General features: G+C 42.8%; 1 protein-coding gene across 1 annotated transcript in view; it reads left to right on the top strand.

Moving 5' to 3' along the window:
* Positions 1-16,950, top strand: part of MAP3K2 (mitogen-activated protein kinase kinase kinase 2) — a gene marked incomplete in the record, with an annotated part of 657,765 nt that overhangs the window by 452,928 nt on the left and 187,887 nt on the right. Inside the window, 1 exon segment of the mRNA XM_053712317.1 lies at positions 12,500-12,567. Coding sequence (XP_053568292.1) covers positions 12,500-12,567 — 68 coding nt within the window.

The raw sequence follows: 16,950 nt of genomic DNA, 5'->3' as shown, positions 1-16,950 counted from the left end.
CCGTTCCAAAACTGGAACAGGGACGGGTTTTACTCAAATCTTTTCGTGGTTCCCAAAAAAGAGGGAACTTTCAGACCCATTTTAGATCTCAAGTGTCTAAACAAGTTTCTCAGAGTTCCATCATTCAAGATGGAGACTATACGAACAATCTTACCAATGATCCAGGAGGGTCAATACATGACTACCGTGGACTTGAAGGATGCATATCTTCATATCCCTATTCACAAGGATCATCATCAGTTCCTAAGGTTTGCCTTCCTGGACAAACATTATCAGTTCATGGCTCTTCCCTTCGGGTTGGCCACAGCACCCAGGATCTTCACAAAGGTTCTAGGGTCCCTTCTGGCGGTTCTCAGACCGCGGGGCATAGCAGTGGCGCCTTATCTGGATGATATTTTGATCCAGGCGTCAACGTGTCATCTGAAAAATCTCACACAGACACAGTGTTGTCTCTCCTGAGAACTCACGGTTGGAAGGTGAACATAGAAAAGAGTTCACTAGTTCCACAGACAAGAGTTCCTTTCTTGGGAACTCTGATAGACTCTGTAGACATGAAAATATTTCTGACGGAGGTCAGAAAATCAAAGATTCTAAATACTTGCCGAGAACTTCAGGCCATTCCTCGGCCATCAGTGGCTCAGTGTATGGAGGTCATTGGATTAATGGTAGCGGCAATGGACATCATACCGTTTGCTCGCTTTAATCTTAGACCACTGCAGCTGTGCATGCTCGGACAGTGGAATGGGGACTATGCGAATTTATCTCCTCAGATATATCTGGATCAAGAGACCAGAGACTCTCTTCTTTGGTGGTTGTCGCCAGATCATCTTTCCCAGGGGACTTGTTTCCGCACACCCTCGTGGGTGATTGTGACAACGGACGCCAGTCTTCTGGGCTGGGGTGCAGTCTGGAATTCCCTGAAGGCTCAGGGTATTTGGACTCAGGTGGAGTTTCTACTTCCAATCAATATTCTGGAACTGAGAGCAATATTCAATGCGCTTCAGGCGTGGCCTCAGTTGGCTTCAGCCAAATTCATCAGATTCCAGTCGGACAATATCACGACTGTGGCGTATATCAATCATCAGGGGAGAACAAGGAGTTCCTTAGCGATGATAGAAGTATCAAAGATAATCCGATGGGCGGAGGCCCACACTTGCTATCTATCAGCAATCTACATCACAGGAGTAGAGAACTGGGAAGCGGATGTTCTAAGTCGTCAGACTTTTCATCCGAGGGAGTGGGAACTCCACCCGGAGGTGTTTGCCTCATTGATTTGCCAAAGGGGCAGACAGGAATTAGATCTGATGGCATCTCGTCAGAATGCCAAGCTTCCACTTTACGGATCCAGGTCAAGGAATCCTCAGGCCGAACTGATAGATGCCTTGGCAGTACCTTGGTCGTTCAGCCTAGCTTATGTGTTTCCACCGTTTCCTCTCCTTCCACGCGTGATTGCACGGATCAAACAGGAGAGAGCTTCAGTAATTCTGATAGTGCCCGCGTGGCCACGCAGGACTTGGTATGCGGATGTAGTGGACATGTCCTCTCTGGCACCGTGGAAACTAACTTTCTTTGAGATAGGACCTTCTCATTCAAGGTCCTTTCCAACTTCCATATCTATATTCTCTGCAGCTGACTGCTTGGAGATTGAACGCTTGATTTTATCTAAGCGGGGTTTCTCTGATTCGGTCATCAATACTTTGATACAGGCTCGTAAGCCTGTCACTAGAAAAATCTATCATAAGATATGGCGTAAATATCTTTATTGGTGTGAATCCCAGGGTTACTCATGGAGTAAAGTTAGGATTCCCAGGATTCTGTCTTTTCTCCAAGAAGGATTGGAGAAAGGGTTATCAGCAAGGGACAAATTTCTGCGTTGTCAATTTTGCTTCACAAACGTTTGGCAGATGTGCCAGATGTTCAGTCTTTTTGTCAGGCTCTATCCAGAATTAAGCCTGTATTTAGACCAATTACTCCTCCCTGGAGTTTGAATTTAGTTCTTCAAGGGGTTCCGTTTGAACCCATGCATTCCATAGATATTAAATTGTTATCTTGCAAAGTTTTTGGTTTTTGTTTTTGGTGGCTTTTTCTTCTGCTTGAAGAGTTTCGGAGCTTTCAGCGTTACAATGTGATTCGCCTTATCTTATATTTCATTCCAATAAGGTGGTTTTGCGTACCAAACCTGGATTTCTTCCTAAGGTTGTTTCGAATAAGAATATTAATCAGGAAATTGTTGTTCCTTCTTTGTGTCCTAATCCTTCTAAGAAGGAGCGTCTGTTACATAATCTGGATGTGGTCCGTGCCCAGAAAAATTGAGTAAGTTGGACAGATATCTAGAATTCCCTTCTTATTCTTTTTTTCCAGTTCCTAAGAGAACTTCTGAGATTATTGCTAAGGAATGGGAGAGACCAGGTATTCCATTTTCTCCTCCCGTTTTCAAGAAGATGTACCCTATAGCGGATGCTATCAGGGATTCTTGGCAGACGGTCCCTAAGGTGGAAGGAGCTATCTCCACCTTGGCTAAGCGAACTACTATTCCTATCGAGGATAGTTGTGCTTTCAAAGACCCTATGGATAAGAAATTAGAGGGTCTTCTTAAGAAGATCTATGTTCATCAGGGGTTGTTATTACAACCGGCGGCCTGCATTGTTACAGTTACAAGTGCGGCTGCTTATTGGTTTGATGCTCTGGAAGAGTCTCTTAAAACTGAGACTTCTTCTTTGGAAGAGATACAGGATATAATTAAAGCTCTTAAATTAGCAAATTCATTTATTACGTATGCTTCCCTGCAGATTACCAAACTCGTGGCTAAGAGTTTGGGTTTTTCCATCTTAGCACGCATAGCCTTATGGTTGAAATCTTGGTCTGCGGATGTGTCATCCAAGTCTAAGCTTCTGGCTATTCCTTACAAGGGATAGACCTATTCGGTCCTGACTTGAAGGAAATTATTTCTGACATCACGGAAGGCAAGGGTCATCTCCTCCCTCAGGATAAAAAATCCAAACAGAGAGGTTGACAGAGTAATTTTCGTTCCTTTCGAAATTTCAAGGGAACCCCCCCCTTCCTCTTCCTCTAAACAGGAAGGGAACTATTCTCAAGCCAAGTCTACCTGGAGACCCAACCAGTCTTGGAACAAGGGTAAACAATCCAAGAAACCTGCGGCTGCTCCCAAGTCGGCATGAAGGGCTGGCCCCCAATCCGGGAACGTATCTAGTAGGGAGCAGACTGTCTTTCTTCATTCAGGCTTGGATAAGAGATGTTCTGGATCCCTGGGTATTAGAGAGTGTGTCTCAGGGATACCAGCTGGAATTCAGAAATTCTTCCCCCAGAGGAAGGTTTTTTCTTTCTCGATTGTCTGTAGACCAGATAAAAATAGAGGCGTTCTTGAGCTGTGTAAGAGACCTCTCCTCTATGGGAGTAATTTGTCCCGTTCCAATTCAGGAACAGGGACAGGGGTTTTATTCAAATCTGTTTGTAGTTCCCAAAAAAGAGGGAATTTTCAGACCTATATTAGACCTCAAGAGTCTAAACAAGTTTCTCAGAGTTCCATCTTTCATGATGGAAACTATTCGTACCATTCTTCCATTGATCCAGGAGGGTCAATTTATGACAACGGTGGATCTAAAGGATGCATATCTTCATGTTCCTATCCACAGAGATGATCATTTCAAGTTCCTGAGGTTTGCCTTTCTGGACAAACACAGTTTGTGGCTCTCCCATTCGGTCTGGCCACGGTGTCAAGAATTTTCTCAAAGGTTCTGGGATCTTTATTGGCGGTTCTATGGCCGCGGGGCATTGCGGTGGCGCCTTATCTGGACGATATACTGATCCAGGCGTCATTTCAACTGGCAAGTTCCCATACTGACATTGTGCTTTCCTTCCTAAGGACCCACGGGTGGAAGGTAAACTTGGAAAAGAGTTCATTAGTTCCTCGGACAAGAGTTTCCTTTCTGGGAACTCTAATCGACTCTATTTCAATGAAGATTTTTCTGATAGAAGTCAGAAAGTCAAATATTCTGAATACATGTCGGCTCATTCAGTCCAATCCTCGTCAGTCAGTGGCACAGTGCATGGAGGTAATCGGATTGATGGTGGCGGCAATGGACATCGTTCCGTTTGCTCGTTTTCATCTCAGGCCTCTGCAATTAAGCATGCTCAGGCAGTGGAATGGAGATTATACAGATTTGTCTCCTCAAATAAATCTAGATCAGGAGACAAGGGACTCTCTTCTATGGTGGTTGTCGCTGGATCATCTATCCCAGGGGACATGCTTCTGCAGACCCTCATGGGTGATAGTGATAACGGATGCCAGCCTCCGTAAGGGCCCAGGGTGTATGGACTCAGGCAGAGTCTCTTCTTCCCATCAATATCCTAGAGTTGAGCTCAGTATTCAATTCGCTTCGGGCTTGGCCTCAGTTGGTTTCGGCCCAATTTATCAGGTTCCAGTCGGACAACATAACGACGGTAGCCTACATCAATCATCAGGGAGGAACAAGGAGTTCCTTAGCGATGACAGAAGTAGCCAAGATAATACAGTGGGCAGAGTCTCACTCCTGCCATCTGTCAGCAATCCACATCCCAGGGGTGGAAAACTGGGAAGCAGATTTTCTGAGCAGACAGACTTTTCATCCAGGAGAGTGGGAACTCCATCTGGAAGTTTTTTTCCCAATCTGATTCTCAGATGGGGCAGGCTGGAGTTGGATCTCATGGCATCTCGCCGGAATGCCAAGCTTCCGAGATACGGGTCCCGGTCCAGGGATCCTCAGATGGAGCTGATAGATGCCTTGGCAGGGCCTTGGTCTTTCAGCCTAGCTCATGTATTCCCTACGTTTGCTCTCCTTCCCGGGTGATTGCTCGAGTCAAACAGGAGAGGGCATCGGTGATCCTCATCGCCCCTGCGTGGCCTCGCAGGATTTGGTATGCCGATCTGGTGCACATGTCATCTCAGCCACCGTGGAAGCTCCCATTGAGTAAAAAGACCTCATTCAGGGTCCCTTCCATCATCCGAATATAGTTTCTCTGCAGCTGACTGCTTGGAGATTGAACGCTTAGTTTTATCTAAGCGAGGTTTTTCTGATTTGGTCATAGATACTTTAATTCAGGCGCGTAAGCCTGTTACAAGGAAGATTTACCATAAGATATGGCGTAAATATCTTTATTGGTGTAAATCTAAGGGCTACTCATGGAGTAGGGTTAGGATTCCCAGGATTTTGTCTTTTCTCCAAGAAGGATTGGAGAAGGGATTATCAGCAAGTTCCTTAAAGGGACAGATTTCTGCTTTATCTATTTTGTTACACAAGCGTCTGGCAGATGTTTCAGATGTACAATCTTTTTGTCAGGCTCTGACTAGAATCAGGCCTGTATTTAGACCAATTGCTCCTCCTTGGAGTTTAAATTTAGTTCTTAGTGTTCTTCAAGGGGTTCCGTTTGAACCTATGCATTCCATAGATATTGTTATTATTTTGGCAAGTGTTATTTCTGGTTGCTATTTCTTAGCTTTCGGCATTACAATATGATTCTCCTTATTGTATTTCTCATGCAGATAAGGTGGTGTTACGGACTAAACCTGGTTTTCTTCCTAAGGTTGTTTCAACCAAGAATATTAATCAGGAGATTGTTCTTCCTTCTTTGTGTCCTAATCCTCCTAAGAAGGAACGTCTGTTACATAATCTAGACGTAGTCCGTGCTTTAAAGTTTTATTTACAAGCGACTAAGGATTTTGCATATGAGACTGCTGGATGGCAGCCTCCTGAACGAATTACGGCTCATTCCACTAGGGATGTGGCTTCCTCATGGGCAATCGAAAATGATGCTTCTGTTGCGCAGATTTGCAAAGCTGCAACTTTGGTATTGTATCCCACAAGTAAGGATGAAATCCGTGGACTCATTGTGTCTTTTAAAAAGAAAATTTATGCTTACCTGATAAATTTATTTCTTTTTAGACACGATGAGTCCACGGCCCGCCCTGTTTGAGACAGGTTGTTATTTTTACTTTTTGTTAAACTTCAGACACCTCTGCACCTTGGCTTTTCCTTTCTCTTTCTAACTTCGGTCGAATGACTGGAGTGGGAGGGAAGGGAGGAGCTATATATACAGCTCTGCTGTGGTGCTCTTTGCCTCCTCCTGCTGATTAGGAGGCGATGTCCCACAAGTAAGGATGAAATCCATGGACTCATCGTGTCTAAAAAGAAATAAATTTATCAGGTAAGCATAAATTTTCTTTTTTAATCATTCTTGAGTAGCTGTTGAATAAAAATATAGAATATTATTTGTAACCTTTTGCATCTTTTAACTTCTTGTCTAAGATTATCCAATCAATTTTAATTAAGACATTCATCCAATGAGCTCCTATTAATTAGGTTTCCTTGCCGCCCTTACTTGGAATTGTATTATTACAGGATATTAAATTTGAAATTTCACATAAAAGGTTTAATTATCCATAGTGAAAATTGCAATGTATTTTGATTTATGTATTTTGTCTGCTTTTCTTATTTAAACACACTCAAAAAGGCTGAAGTGTATAATTACTTTCTCTTGCAAGATGTATCGAGTCCACGGATTCATCCATACTTGTGGGATATTCTGGAAGTGGCAAAGAGAGCACCCACAGCAGAGCTGTCTATATAGCTCCTCCCTTAGCTCCATCCCCCAGTCATTCTCTTTGCCTACTCTAAGTGCTAGGAAGGGTAAAGTGAGTGTGGTGACAAAAATGTTAGCTTTTATTTTCTCAAGCAAAGGTTTGTTATTTTAAATGGTACCGGTGTGTACTATTCACTCTCTGGCAGAAAAGGGATGAAGATTTCTGCAAGGAGGATGATGATCTTAGCACTTTGTAACTGAGATCCACTGCTGTTCCCACAGAGGCTGAGGAGTACAGGAAAACTTCAGTTGGGGGAACGGTTTGCATGCTAAGCTGCATTGAGGTATGTTCAGTCAATTTTTTTCTAGACAGACTGTGATAATTCTAGAAAAGTCTGACAATATCCCCATGAGGGAAGGGTAAGCTGTATTCAGACACTTAATAGAGAATCCCAGCTTGCATAAAGGGCTCATTTGTTACTGGTGGCACTTATGAGAAAAACGTTTTTTTTAATTGAAGGACTTTAAGGGGTCATTGTGGCTTATTTAAGGGTTATTAACCCACATGGCTAGTTTAGAAACACTTTGGTGTGTTTCTTTTAGGCCCCACTAACATCGAGTGAGGTGGGAGCGGCCTATTTTCACGCCTCAGTTGCGCAGTTTCTTTTACACAGAAGACATCCAGCTGCTTCTCCAGGGGGTCCTGCTGTGTTTGCGGGCCTAAAAGAAGTTTTTTCCCCACAACTCTATCCTTAAGGGCAGGTAGGCGCCACAGCAGAGCTGTGGCAAGGTGCTGAACGTTTTTAGACCGGTTTTTGACGTTTTGTCAATCCGGTTTTTACATTAAGGGGTTAATCGTTTTTTTGTCTGGCTGTGCAATCTTACTAAGGCTTTATGATTCTACTGTAAAAATTTTGTAAAGTTTACTGATTTTTTACACTGTTTTGCAGAGTTTGTGCATCTTTTTTTCTCTTAAAGGCACAGTAATGTTTTTTTCTAAGTATTATTTACTTTGAATAAAGTGTTTTCCAAGCTTGCTTGTTTCATTACTAGCCTGTTTAACATGTCTGACATCAAGGAAAATCCTTGTTCAATGTGTTTAGAAGCCATTGTGGAACCCCCTCTTAGAATGTGTCCCACTTGCACTGATATGTCTATAAATTATAAAGAGCATATTATAGCACTTAAAAATATAGCAATAGATGATTCTCAGACTGAAGGAAATGAGGGTATGCCATGTAACTCTCCCCAAGTGTCACAACCAGTACCTCTAGTGCGTCGACTTCATTTACTTTACAAGACATGGCCACAGTTATGAATACAACCCTCACAGAGGTTTTATCTAAACTGCCTGGGTTACAAGGAAAGCGTGACAGCTCTGGGTTAAGAACAAATGCTGAGCCCTCTGACGCTTTAGTAGCCATATCCGCTATACCCTCACAATGTTCTGAAGTAGGGGTAAGGGATTTGCTATCTGAGGGAGAGATTTCTGATTCAGGAAAGACGCTCCCTCAGACAGATTCTATGATGGCCTTTAAATTTAAGCTTGAACACCTCCGCTTGTTGCTCAGGGAGGTATTAGCGACTCTGGATGATTGTGACCCTATAGTGGTTCCAGAGAAATTGTGTAAAATTGGCAAATACTTAGAGGTTCCTGTTTACACTGATGTTTTTCCAGTCCCTAAGAGGATTGCGAATATTGTTACTAAGGAATGGGATAGACCAGGTATACCGTTCGCTCCCCCTCCTGTTTTTAAGAAAATGTTCCCCATATCTGATACCATGCGCGACTCGTGGCAGACAGTTCCTAAGGTGGAGGGAGTTATTTCTACTCTCACTAAGTGTACAACTATACCTATCGAAGACAGTTGTGCTTTCAAAGATCCTATGGCTAAAAAATTAGAGGGTCTCCTAAAGGAAATTTTTGTTCATCAAGGTTTTCTTCTCCAACATATTGCGTGCATTGTTCCTGTAACTACTGCAGCTGCTTTCTGGTTCGAGGCTCTAGAAGAGGCTCTTCAGATGGAGACTCCATTAGAGGATATTATGGATAGAATTAAGGCCCTTAATTTGGCTAATTCTTTTAATTACAGATGCTGCTTTTCAACTGGCTAAATTAGCGTTTTTTTTTGCCATTTTAACACACAGGGCGTTATGGCTTAAGTTCTGGTCTGCTGATGTGTCATCACAATCTAAACTTTTGAAAATCCCTTTCAAAGGAAAGACCCTATTCGGGCCTGAACTGAAAGAGATTATTTCAGACATCACTGGAGGGAAAGGCCATGCCCTCCCTCAGGATAAAACAAACAAAATGAGGACCAAACAAAATAATTTTCGTTCCTTTCGGAACTTCAAGGGTGGTCCCGCTTCAGCTTCCTCTGCTGCAAAGCAAGAGGGGAATTTTGCCCAATCCAAGTCAGTCTGGAGACCTAACCAGGCTTGGAACAAGGGTAAACAAGCCAAGAAGCCTGCAGCTTCACATTTCTCAATTGTCTGCAAACCAGACAAAGAGAGAGGCGTTCTTACGCTGTGTAGAAGACCTACATACCATGGGAGTGATCCACCCAGTTCCAAAAGCGGAACAAGGGCTAGGGTTTTACTCAAACCTGTTTGTGGTTCCCACAAAAGAGGGAACTTTCAGACCAATCTTGGATCTCAAAATTCTAAACAAGTTCCTCAAAGTTTCATCATTCAAGATGGAGACTATTCGGACTATTCTACCTCTAATCTAGGAGGGTCAATATATGACTACCGTGGACTTAAAGGATGCGTATCTACACATCCCTATTCACAGAGATCATCATCAATTCCTCAGATTCGCCTTTCTGGACAGGCATTACCAGTTTGTGGCCCTTCCCTTCGGGTTGGCCACGGCTCCCAGAATTTTTACAAAGGTAGTAGGGTCCCTTCTGGCGGGTCTAAGACCGCGGGGCATAGCAGTGGCGCCTTATCTAGACGACATCTTAATTCAGGCGTCGACTTTCCAGCTAAGCAAGTCTCACACGGACATCGTGTTGGCTTTTCTGAGATCTCATGAGTGGAAGGTGAACATAAAAAAGAGTTCTCTCTTCCCTCTCACAAGAGTTTCCTTCCTAGGGACTCTGATAGACTCGGTAGAAATGAAAATATTTCTGACGGAGGTCAGAATATCAAAACTTTTAATCACTTGCCGAGCTCTTCATTCAATTCCTCGGCCATCAGTGGCTCAGTGTATGGAGGTAATCGGACTCATGGTAGCGGCAATGGACATAGCTCCTTTTGCCCGCCTGCACCTCAGACCACTGCAACTATGCATGCTCAAACAGTGGAATGGGGATTATGCAGATTTATCTCCTCAAATACATCTGGATCAGGAGGCCAGAGATTCTCTTCTCTGGTGTTTGTCTCAGGACCACCTGTCTCAGGGAATGTGTTTCCGCAGGCCAGAGTGGCTCATAGTAACGACAGATGCCAGCCTGCTGGGCTGGGGTGCAGTCTGGAACTCCCTGAAAGCACATGGCTTATAGTCTCGGGAGGAAACTCTCCTCCCGATAAACATTCTAGAACTGAGAGCTATATTTAATGCGCATCAGGCGTGGCCTCGGCTATCTGCGGCCAAATTCATCAGATTTCAGTCGGACAACATTACGACACTAGCTTATATCAATCATCAAGGAGGAACACCGAGTTCTCTAGCGATGATGGAGGTAACCAAAATAATCTGATGGGCAGAGACTCACTCTTGCAATCTTTCAGCAATCCACATCCCAGAGGTAGAGAACTGGAAGGCGGATTTCCGAAGTCACCAGACTTTTCATCCGGGGAAGTGGGAGCTCCATCCGGAAGTATTTGCCCAGCTGACTCAGCTATGGGGCACACCAGAATTGGATCTGATGGCGTCCCGTCAGAACGCCAAACTTCCTTGTTACGGGTCCAAGTCCTGGGATCCCCAGGCAGTACTGATAGATGCTCTAGCAGTGCCCTGGTCCTTCAATCTGGCCTATGTATTTCCACCGTTTCCTCTCCTTCCACGCCTGGTTGCCAGAATCAAGCAGGAGAGAGCTTCGGTGATTTTGATAGCACCTGCGTGGCCACGCAGGACTTGGTATGCAGACCTGGTGGACATGTCATCTGTTCCACCGTGGACTCTGCCGATGAGGCAGGACCTTCTAATCCAAGGTCCATTCAAGCATCCAAATCTAATTTCTCTGCGTCTGACTGCTTGGAGATTGAACGCCTGATTTTATCAAAGCGTGGTTTCTCTGAGTCGGTCATTGATACCCTGTTTCAGGCTAGAAAGCCTGTCACCAGGAAAATTTATCATAAGATATGGCGAAAATATCTTTCTTGGTGTGAATACAAGGGTTACTCATGGAGTAAGATTAGGATTCCTAGGATATTGTCTTTTCTCCAAGAAGGATTGGAGAAGGGATTATCAGCTAGCTCCTTAAAAGGACAGATATCTGCTTTGTCTATTCTTTTACACAAACGTCTGTCAGATGTCCCAGACGCTCAGGCGTTTAGTCAGGCTTTAGTCAGAATCAAGCCTGTATTTAAACCCGTTGCTCCGCCATGGAGCCTAAACTTAGTTCTTAAAGTTCTTCAAGGGGTTCCGTTTGAACCTATGCATTCCATAGATATTAAGTTTCTATCTTGGAAAGTTCTGTTTTTAGTAGCTATCTCTTCGGCTCGAAGAGTTTCTGAGTTATCTGCTTTACAGTGTGTTTCACCTTATCTTGTTTTCCATGCAGATAAGGTGGTTTTGCGTACCAAACCTGGATTCCTTCCTATGGTTGATTCTAATAGGAATATCAATCAGGAAATTGTTGTTCCTTCGCTGTGTCCTAATCCTTCTTCAAAGAAGGAACGTCTGTTGCACAATCTTGATGTGGTTCGTGCTTTAAAGTTGTACTTACAAGCAACTAAAGATTTCCGTCAAACATCTTCATTGTTTGTGGTTTATTCTGTTAAGCGGAGAGGTCAAAAGGCTACGGCTACCTCTCTTTCCTTTTGGCTGAAAAGCATCATCCGTTTGGCTTGAGACTGCTGGCCAGCAGCCTCCTGAAAGGATTACTGCTCATTCTACTAGAGCAGTGGCTTCCACATGGGCTTTTAAAAATGAGGCTTCTGTTGAACAGATTTGTAAGGCGGCGACTTGGTCTTCGCTTCATACTTTTTCCAAATTTTACAAATTCAATACTTTTGCTTCTTCAGAGGCTATTTTTGGGAGAAAGGTTCTACAAGCAGTGGTGCCTTCCGTTTAAGGTACCTGTCTTGTCTCTCCCTTCATCCGTGTCCTAAAGCTTTGGTATTGGTATCCCACAAGTATGGATGAATCCGTGGACTCGATACATCTTGCAAGAGAAAACAGAATTTATGCTTACCTGATAAATTTATTTCTCTTGCGATGTATAGAGTCCAGGGCCCGCCCTGTTTGTTTAAGACAGGTAGTATATTTTTATTTAAAAAACTTCAGTCACATCTGCTCCCTATAGTTTCTCCTTTTTCTTCCTAGCCTTCGGTCGAATGACTGGGGGGTGGAGCTAAGGGAGGAGCTATATAGACAGCTCTGCTGTGGGTGCTCTTTGCCACTTCCTGTTAGGAAGGAGAATATCCCACAAGTATGGATGAATCCGTGGACTCGATACATTGCAAGAGAGAGAAATTTATCAGGTAAGCATAAATTCTGTATTTTGTGGTGCCTTGTAATTTCTATGAGTCTTTGATAGACAAATATAACAAAAAATCATTATTGCATTTCACCTAGATTTATTTTAATTTTTTTATTGAACATTTTTACTGTTTTAGATTTATTAATTTATATTATTAAAGCCCTTTTGACAGTTTCAGTCTCAACATTGGTTACTAATCTGGAAAAAAATCCTAGTTATAGTTTGGGTTTCATGATTTATTTAATTTTTTCCTATGTTGTATAATTTTGCAGAGAAAGCTATCCAAAATCTCGAATGCCCAGAGCTCAGAGTTACCCTGATAATTATCAAGAGTTTTTAGGTAAGTAGAATAGAAACATTTAAAATGTTTAGCACCTTATGGTGTAAAATAAAATTTAAGACATCCTGGGTCGTCATCAATGTAATTAAAAGGGACAGTCTACACTAGAATTGTTATTGGTCTAAAAGATATATAATCCCTTAATTACAAACTCCCCAGTTTTGCATAACCAACACAGTTATATTAATATACTTTCTTTCTAATGACACGGTGAGTCCACGGATGGTCAGTAATTACTATTGGGAATATCACTCCTGGCCAGCAGGAGGAGGCAAAGAGCACCACAGCAAAGCTGTTAAGTATCACCTCCCTTCCCTCAAACCTCAGTCATTCTCTTTGCCTGCGTTGCAAGGAGGTGGTAAAGTTTAGGTGTCTGAAAGAAATTTCTTCAATCAAAATTTTATTATTTTAAAGCAGAGCAGGTTTGCTCTGATCTTTCCTGGGGTTTAGTTGTAGTCCACGTCAGTCTCTTCAGTAGAGCAGTGGTGGCTTTTAAGCAATTGGGAACTTGTTGGGTATAATCCTCACTGCACCTCCCAAACAGTTGTTGAAAGCCTGAGTAGGATTATTCATTCTTTCCTTTTTTTCCACAGGTCCATGTGAGGGAGGATGCCCTTTCAAACCAAGTGAGCTGTCCTACTGCCGGGCAGATTTAAAGGGACCGTACACTGTAAAATTGTTTTTATATGAATGTATTTTCAATTACTTTTTATACCAGCTGCAGAGTATGACATTTATGAGAAATTGCATTTTTTGGTTTATTTGTGTATATGAAATAGCTGGTTTTGTGCGTTTAAACCACAGCCTATTACAATGGGATGAGCTTCAGGTAATATCAGATCTCATTATGTTATCACTTTTATGTACACAGACTTGCTTCCTTATCTTATATTTGTCTAGAAAACCAAAGCTCAATACTTAGAGAGAACAAAGGAAAATTATCATTTTATTACTTAACTATCATGCCCCCCACTATTCAATAGAATATACTCCAGTATAGAAACTTTCAGTATAGGTTGGGATACCACAGGCTAAATCAGCTATTTCAAATGCCAAATTAGGGGCAAAGCAGCTACTTGTAAAAAAATTAAAACACTCCAGCAGGTAAAATAAATCATTGGAACCAATTAAAGGGGAGACATTTTTTGAGTGAACTGTCCCTTTGAATTCAGGTAAGTGCCTAATTTAATTTTCTTGGGTCAGGAAAATATGGCACTTCAACAGTTAAGTCTGTGTGGGACATTGAATACTAGTTATCCTATTTAGAGGTAGGCAGATTATGCAGGCACTAGGGACGAGAGGAAACATTTATTGAGAGGCTCAGTTATGCTTTTTTTCTCCGGTTTTGAATCAGTAGTGCTTTTTACATGTGTAATTCTGTCGGCGGCTCTACATAGAAGTTAATGGCGGCCGGGACGTTACAGTTAAGGTACGCCAACGATTAATGAAGGTGTGAAGATAGATTTGCGCGCCTTTCCGGATTCACTTCCTGTGAGTTCCGGAATGGATGTAATCGTTGCGTCTCTGCTAGCAATTACCTGGTAGCCTGATTGAGCAGCTCTGGGTTAAGTCTGGATCGTTGACAATCTTTTTAATCCGGTTACCAGCAGGACAGGTAGGCACCTCAGCAAATAGTGCTGAGGTGAAGAGGCTGTCTGAGGTTTCTAGTGATCCTCTGCTCTGCGGTTGAAAAATAAAACTAAAGATTTAGTTTAAAATTTAACGTGACGTTAAGTAACGTTTTTTTTGCTGATAATTTTCAAAGTTAAATAAAAGCAGTTTTATTTATTTTGTTTGGTTATTGGGTAAAGATGGACCAAGAGGCCCTGCAAAACGTTACATGAAGCTTGTGTTTTGATTCCAATGTGGAACCACCAACCTCTTTTTGTTCCTCGTGTATTGAAAGTACATTGCATTACAGGGATAGACTTTTTGATTTTGAGCCATCATTAGCTAAGGCGGATGCTGTTCAGGGGTCTCCTGTTCAAGATATGCCGCAGCTTTCTCCTCAAGCGTCCCACACCGTGTCATCTACACATATACAGTGCCTTGCGTTTTCTCTCACACTCCGGTTGTAGTTTCCTTGCAAGACGTTGCTACCCAAATATCCTCGGCGGAAACTGATACGCTGTCTGCTTTTCCCATGCTGCAGGGAAAGCGCAAGAGGAAATGTAAAGAATCAGTGAGTGAGATTTCTGACACAGTTGTGGCTATTACGAGTGCTTCCAGAGGTCTGAGGAAGAAGATACTTCGGTAGCATCTGAGGGTGAAATCTCAGGCAATTCCTTCTTCTGATGCTGAAGTTGTATCTTTCAGGTTTAATCTAGAACACCTCCATCTGTTACTTAAGGAGGTTTTGGCTACCTTGGACGACTCCGACACGACTGTAGTAGTCAATCCTAAGAAGTCTAGTAAGCTTAACAAGTACTTTGATGTACCTTCCGTGGTGGAGGTATTTCCTGTACCAGTCTGCGCTACAGATATTATTGCACGGGAGTGGGAGAGACCTGGAATTCCCTTTTCTCCGTCCCTAATTTTCAAGAAGATATTTCCAATAGCTGACTCTATCAGAGAGTCTGGGCAAACGTTCCCAAGGTGGAAGGGGCAGTTTCCACTTAGAGAACCACTAATCCCATAGAGGATAGCTGTTCCTTTAAGGATCCTATGGATAAGAAGTTGGAGGCGTTACTTAAAAAGATGTATGTTCACCAGGGTTTACAATGGCAGCCTGCAGTGTGTATTGCTACCGTCATCAGCACAGCAGCATACTGGTTTGATGTGTGGTCTGATTCTATTCAGACAGATACTCCCCTTGAAGAGATCCAGGATAGGATCAAGGCTCTTAAGTTGGCCAATTCCTTTATTTTGGATGCTTCCCTACAAGTCATTACAGAGTCTTATGGTTGAAGTCCTGGTCTGCGGATGTGTCATCTAAGTCTAAGCTTTTGGCCATTCCCTACAAGGGTAAGACCTTGTTTGGGCCGGGCTTGGCTGAAATTATTTTTAGATATTACGGGAGGAAAGGGACATTTCCTCCCTCAGGATAAGAGAAATAAACAGAAAGGACTTCAGAGTAATTTTCGTTCCTTTAGAAACTTTAAAGTTAAGCCCCCCCCCTTCCAAGCAGGAACAGTCCAATTCTTCCTGGGCGGTGGACATTGTGTCCCAGGGATACAAACTAGAGTTCAAGACCTTTCCTCCCAGGGGCAGGTTCCTTCTCTCAAGATTATCTGTAGACCAGATAAAAAGAGAGGCGTTCTTGCATTGTGTCCGGGATCTTTCCGACCTGGGAATGATAGTTCCTTTTCCAATGCAGGAACAGGGTCTGGGATTCTACTCCAATCGGTTCGTGGTTCCCAAAAAAGAGTGAACTTTCAGACCAATTTTAGACCTCAAGAGTCTAAACAAGTTTATCGGAGTACCGTCCTTCAAGATGGAAACTATTCGTTCCATTCTTCCCTTGGTTGAAGAGGGTCAATTCACGACAACAGTAGATTTAAAGGATGCGTACCTGCATATTCCCATCCACAGGGACCATCACAAGTTTCTGAGGTTCGCGTTTCTAGACAAACACTTTCAGTTTGTGGCTCTTCCATTCGGCCTTGCCACAGCTCCCAGAATTTTCTCAAAAGTCCTGGGAGTGCTGGTGGCGGTGCTCAGATTGCGGGGCATTGCAGTGGCGCCTTATCTGGATGACATTCTCGTTCGGACACCATCTTTTCAACTAGCAAACTCCTACACGGAGCTGTTAGCTTTCTTTCATGTAATTGGCAAGAGTCCATGAGCTAGTGACGTATGGGATATACATTCCTACCAGGAGGGGCAAAGTTTCCCAAACCTCAAAATGCCTATAAATACACCCCCCACCACACCCACAATTCAGTTTTACAAACTTTGCCTCCTATGGAGGTGGTGAAGTAAGTTTCTGCTAGATTTCTACGTTGATATGCGCTTCTCAGCATGCTGAAGCCCGGTTCCTCTCAGAGTGCAGTGAATGACAGAGGGATGTGAAGGGAGTATTACCTATTGAATACAATGGTCATCCTAACGGGGATCTATTTCGTAATTTCTCTGTTATCGGTCGTAGAGATTAATCTCCTACCTCCCTTTTCAGATCGATGATATACTCTTATATACCATTACCTCTACTGATTCTCGTTTCAGTACTGGTTTGGCTATCTACTTTATGTAGATGAGTGTCTTTTGGTAAGTATGTTTTCTTTTATTTAAGACACTCTCAGCTATGGTTTGGCACTTTATATGTAAAGTTTTAAATATATGTTTTGTACTTATATTTGCCATGATTCAGGTTAATCAGTATATTTCCTTCTTACAGACTGTCCATTTCATTTTGGGAAATGCATATCAAAAAAAATAAAAAAA

The sequence above is a fragment of the Bombina bombina genome, chromosome 1, assembly GCF_027579735.1.
Source record: "Bombina bombina isolate aBomBom1 chromosome 1, aBomBom1.pri, whole genome shotgun sequence".
Lineage (NCBI taxonomy): Eukaryota > Metazoa > Chordata > Amphibia > Anura > Bombinatoridae > Bombina > Bombina bombina.
Note: the sequence above shows the minus strand (reverse complement) of the source record. Positions and strands in the feature narration are given on the sequence as shown.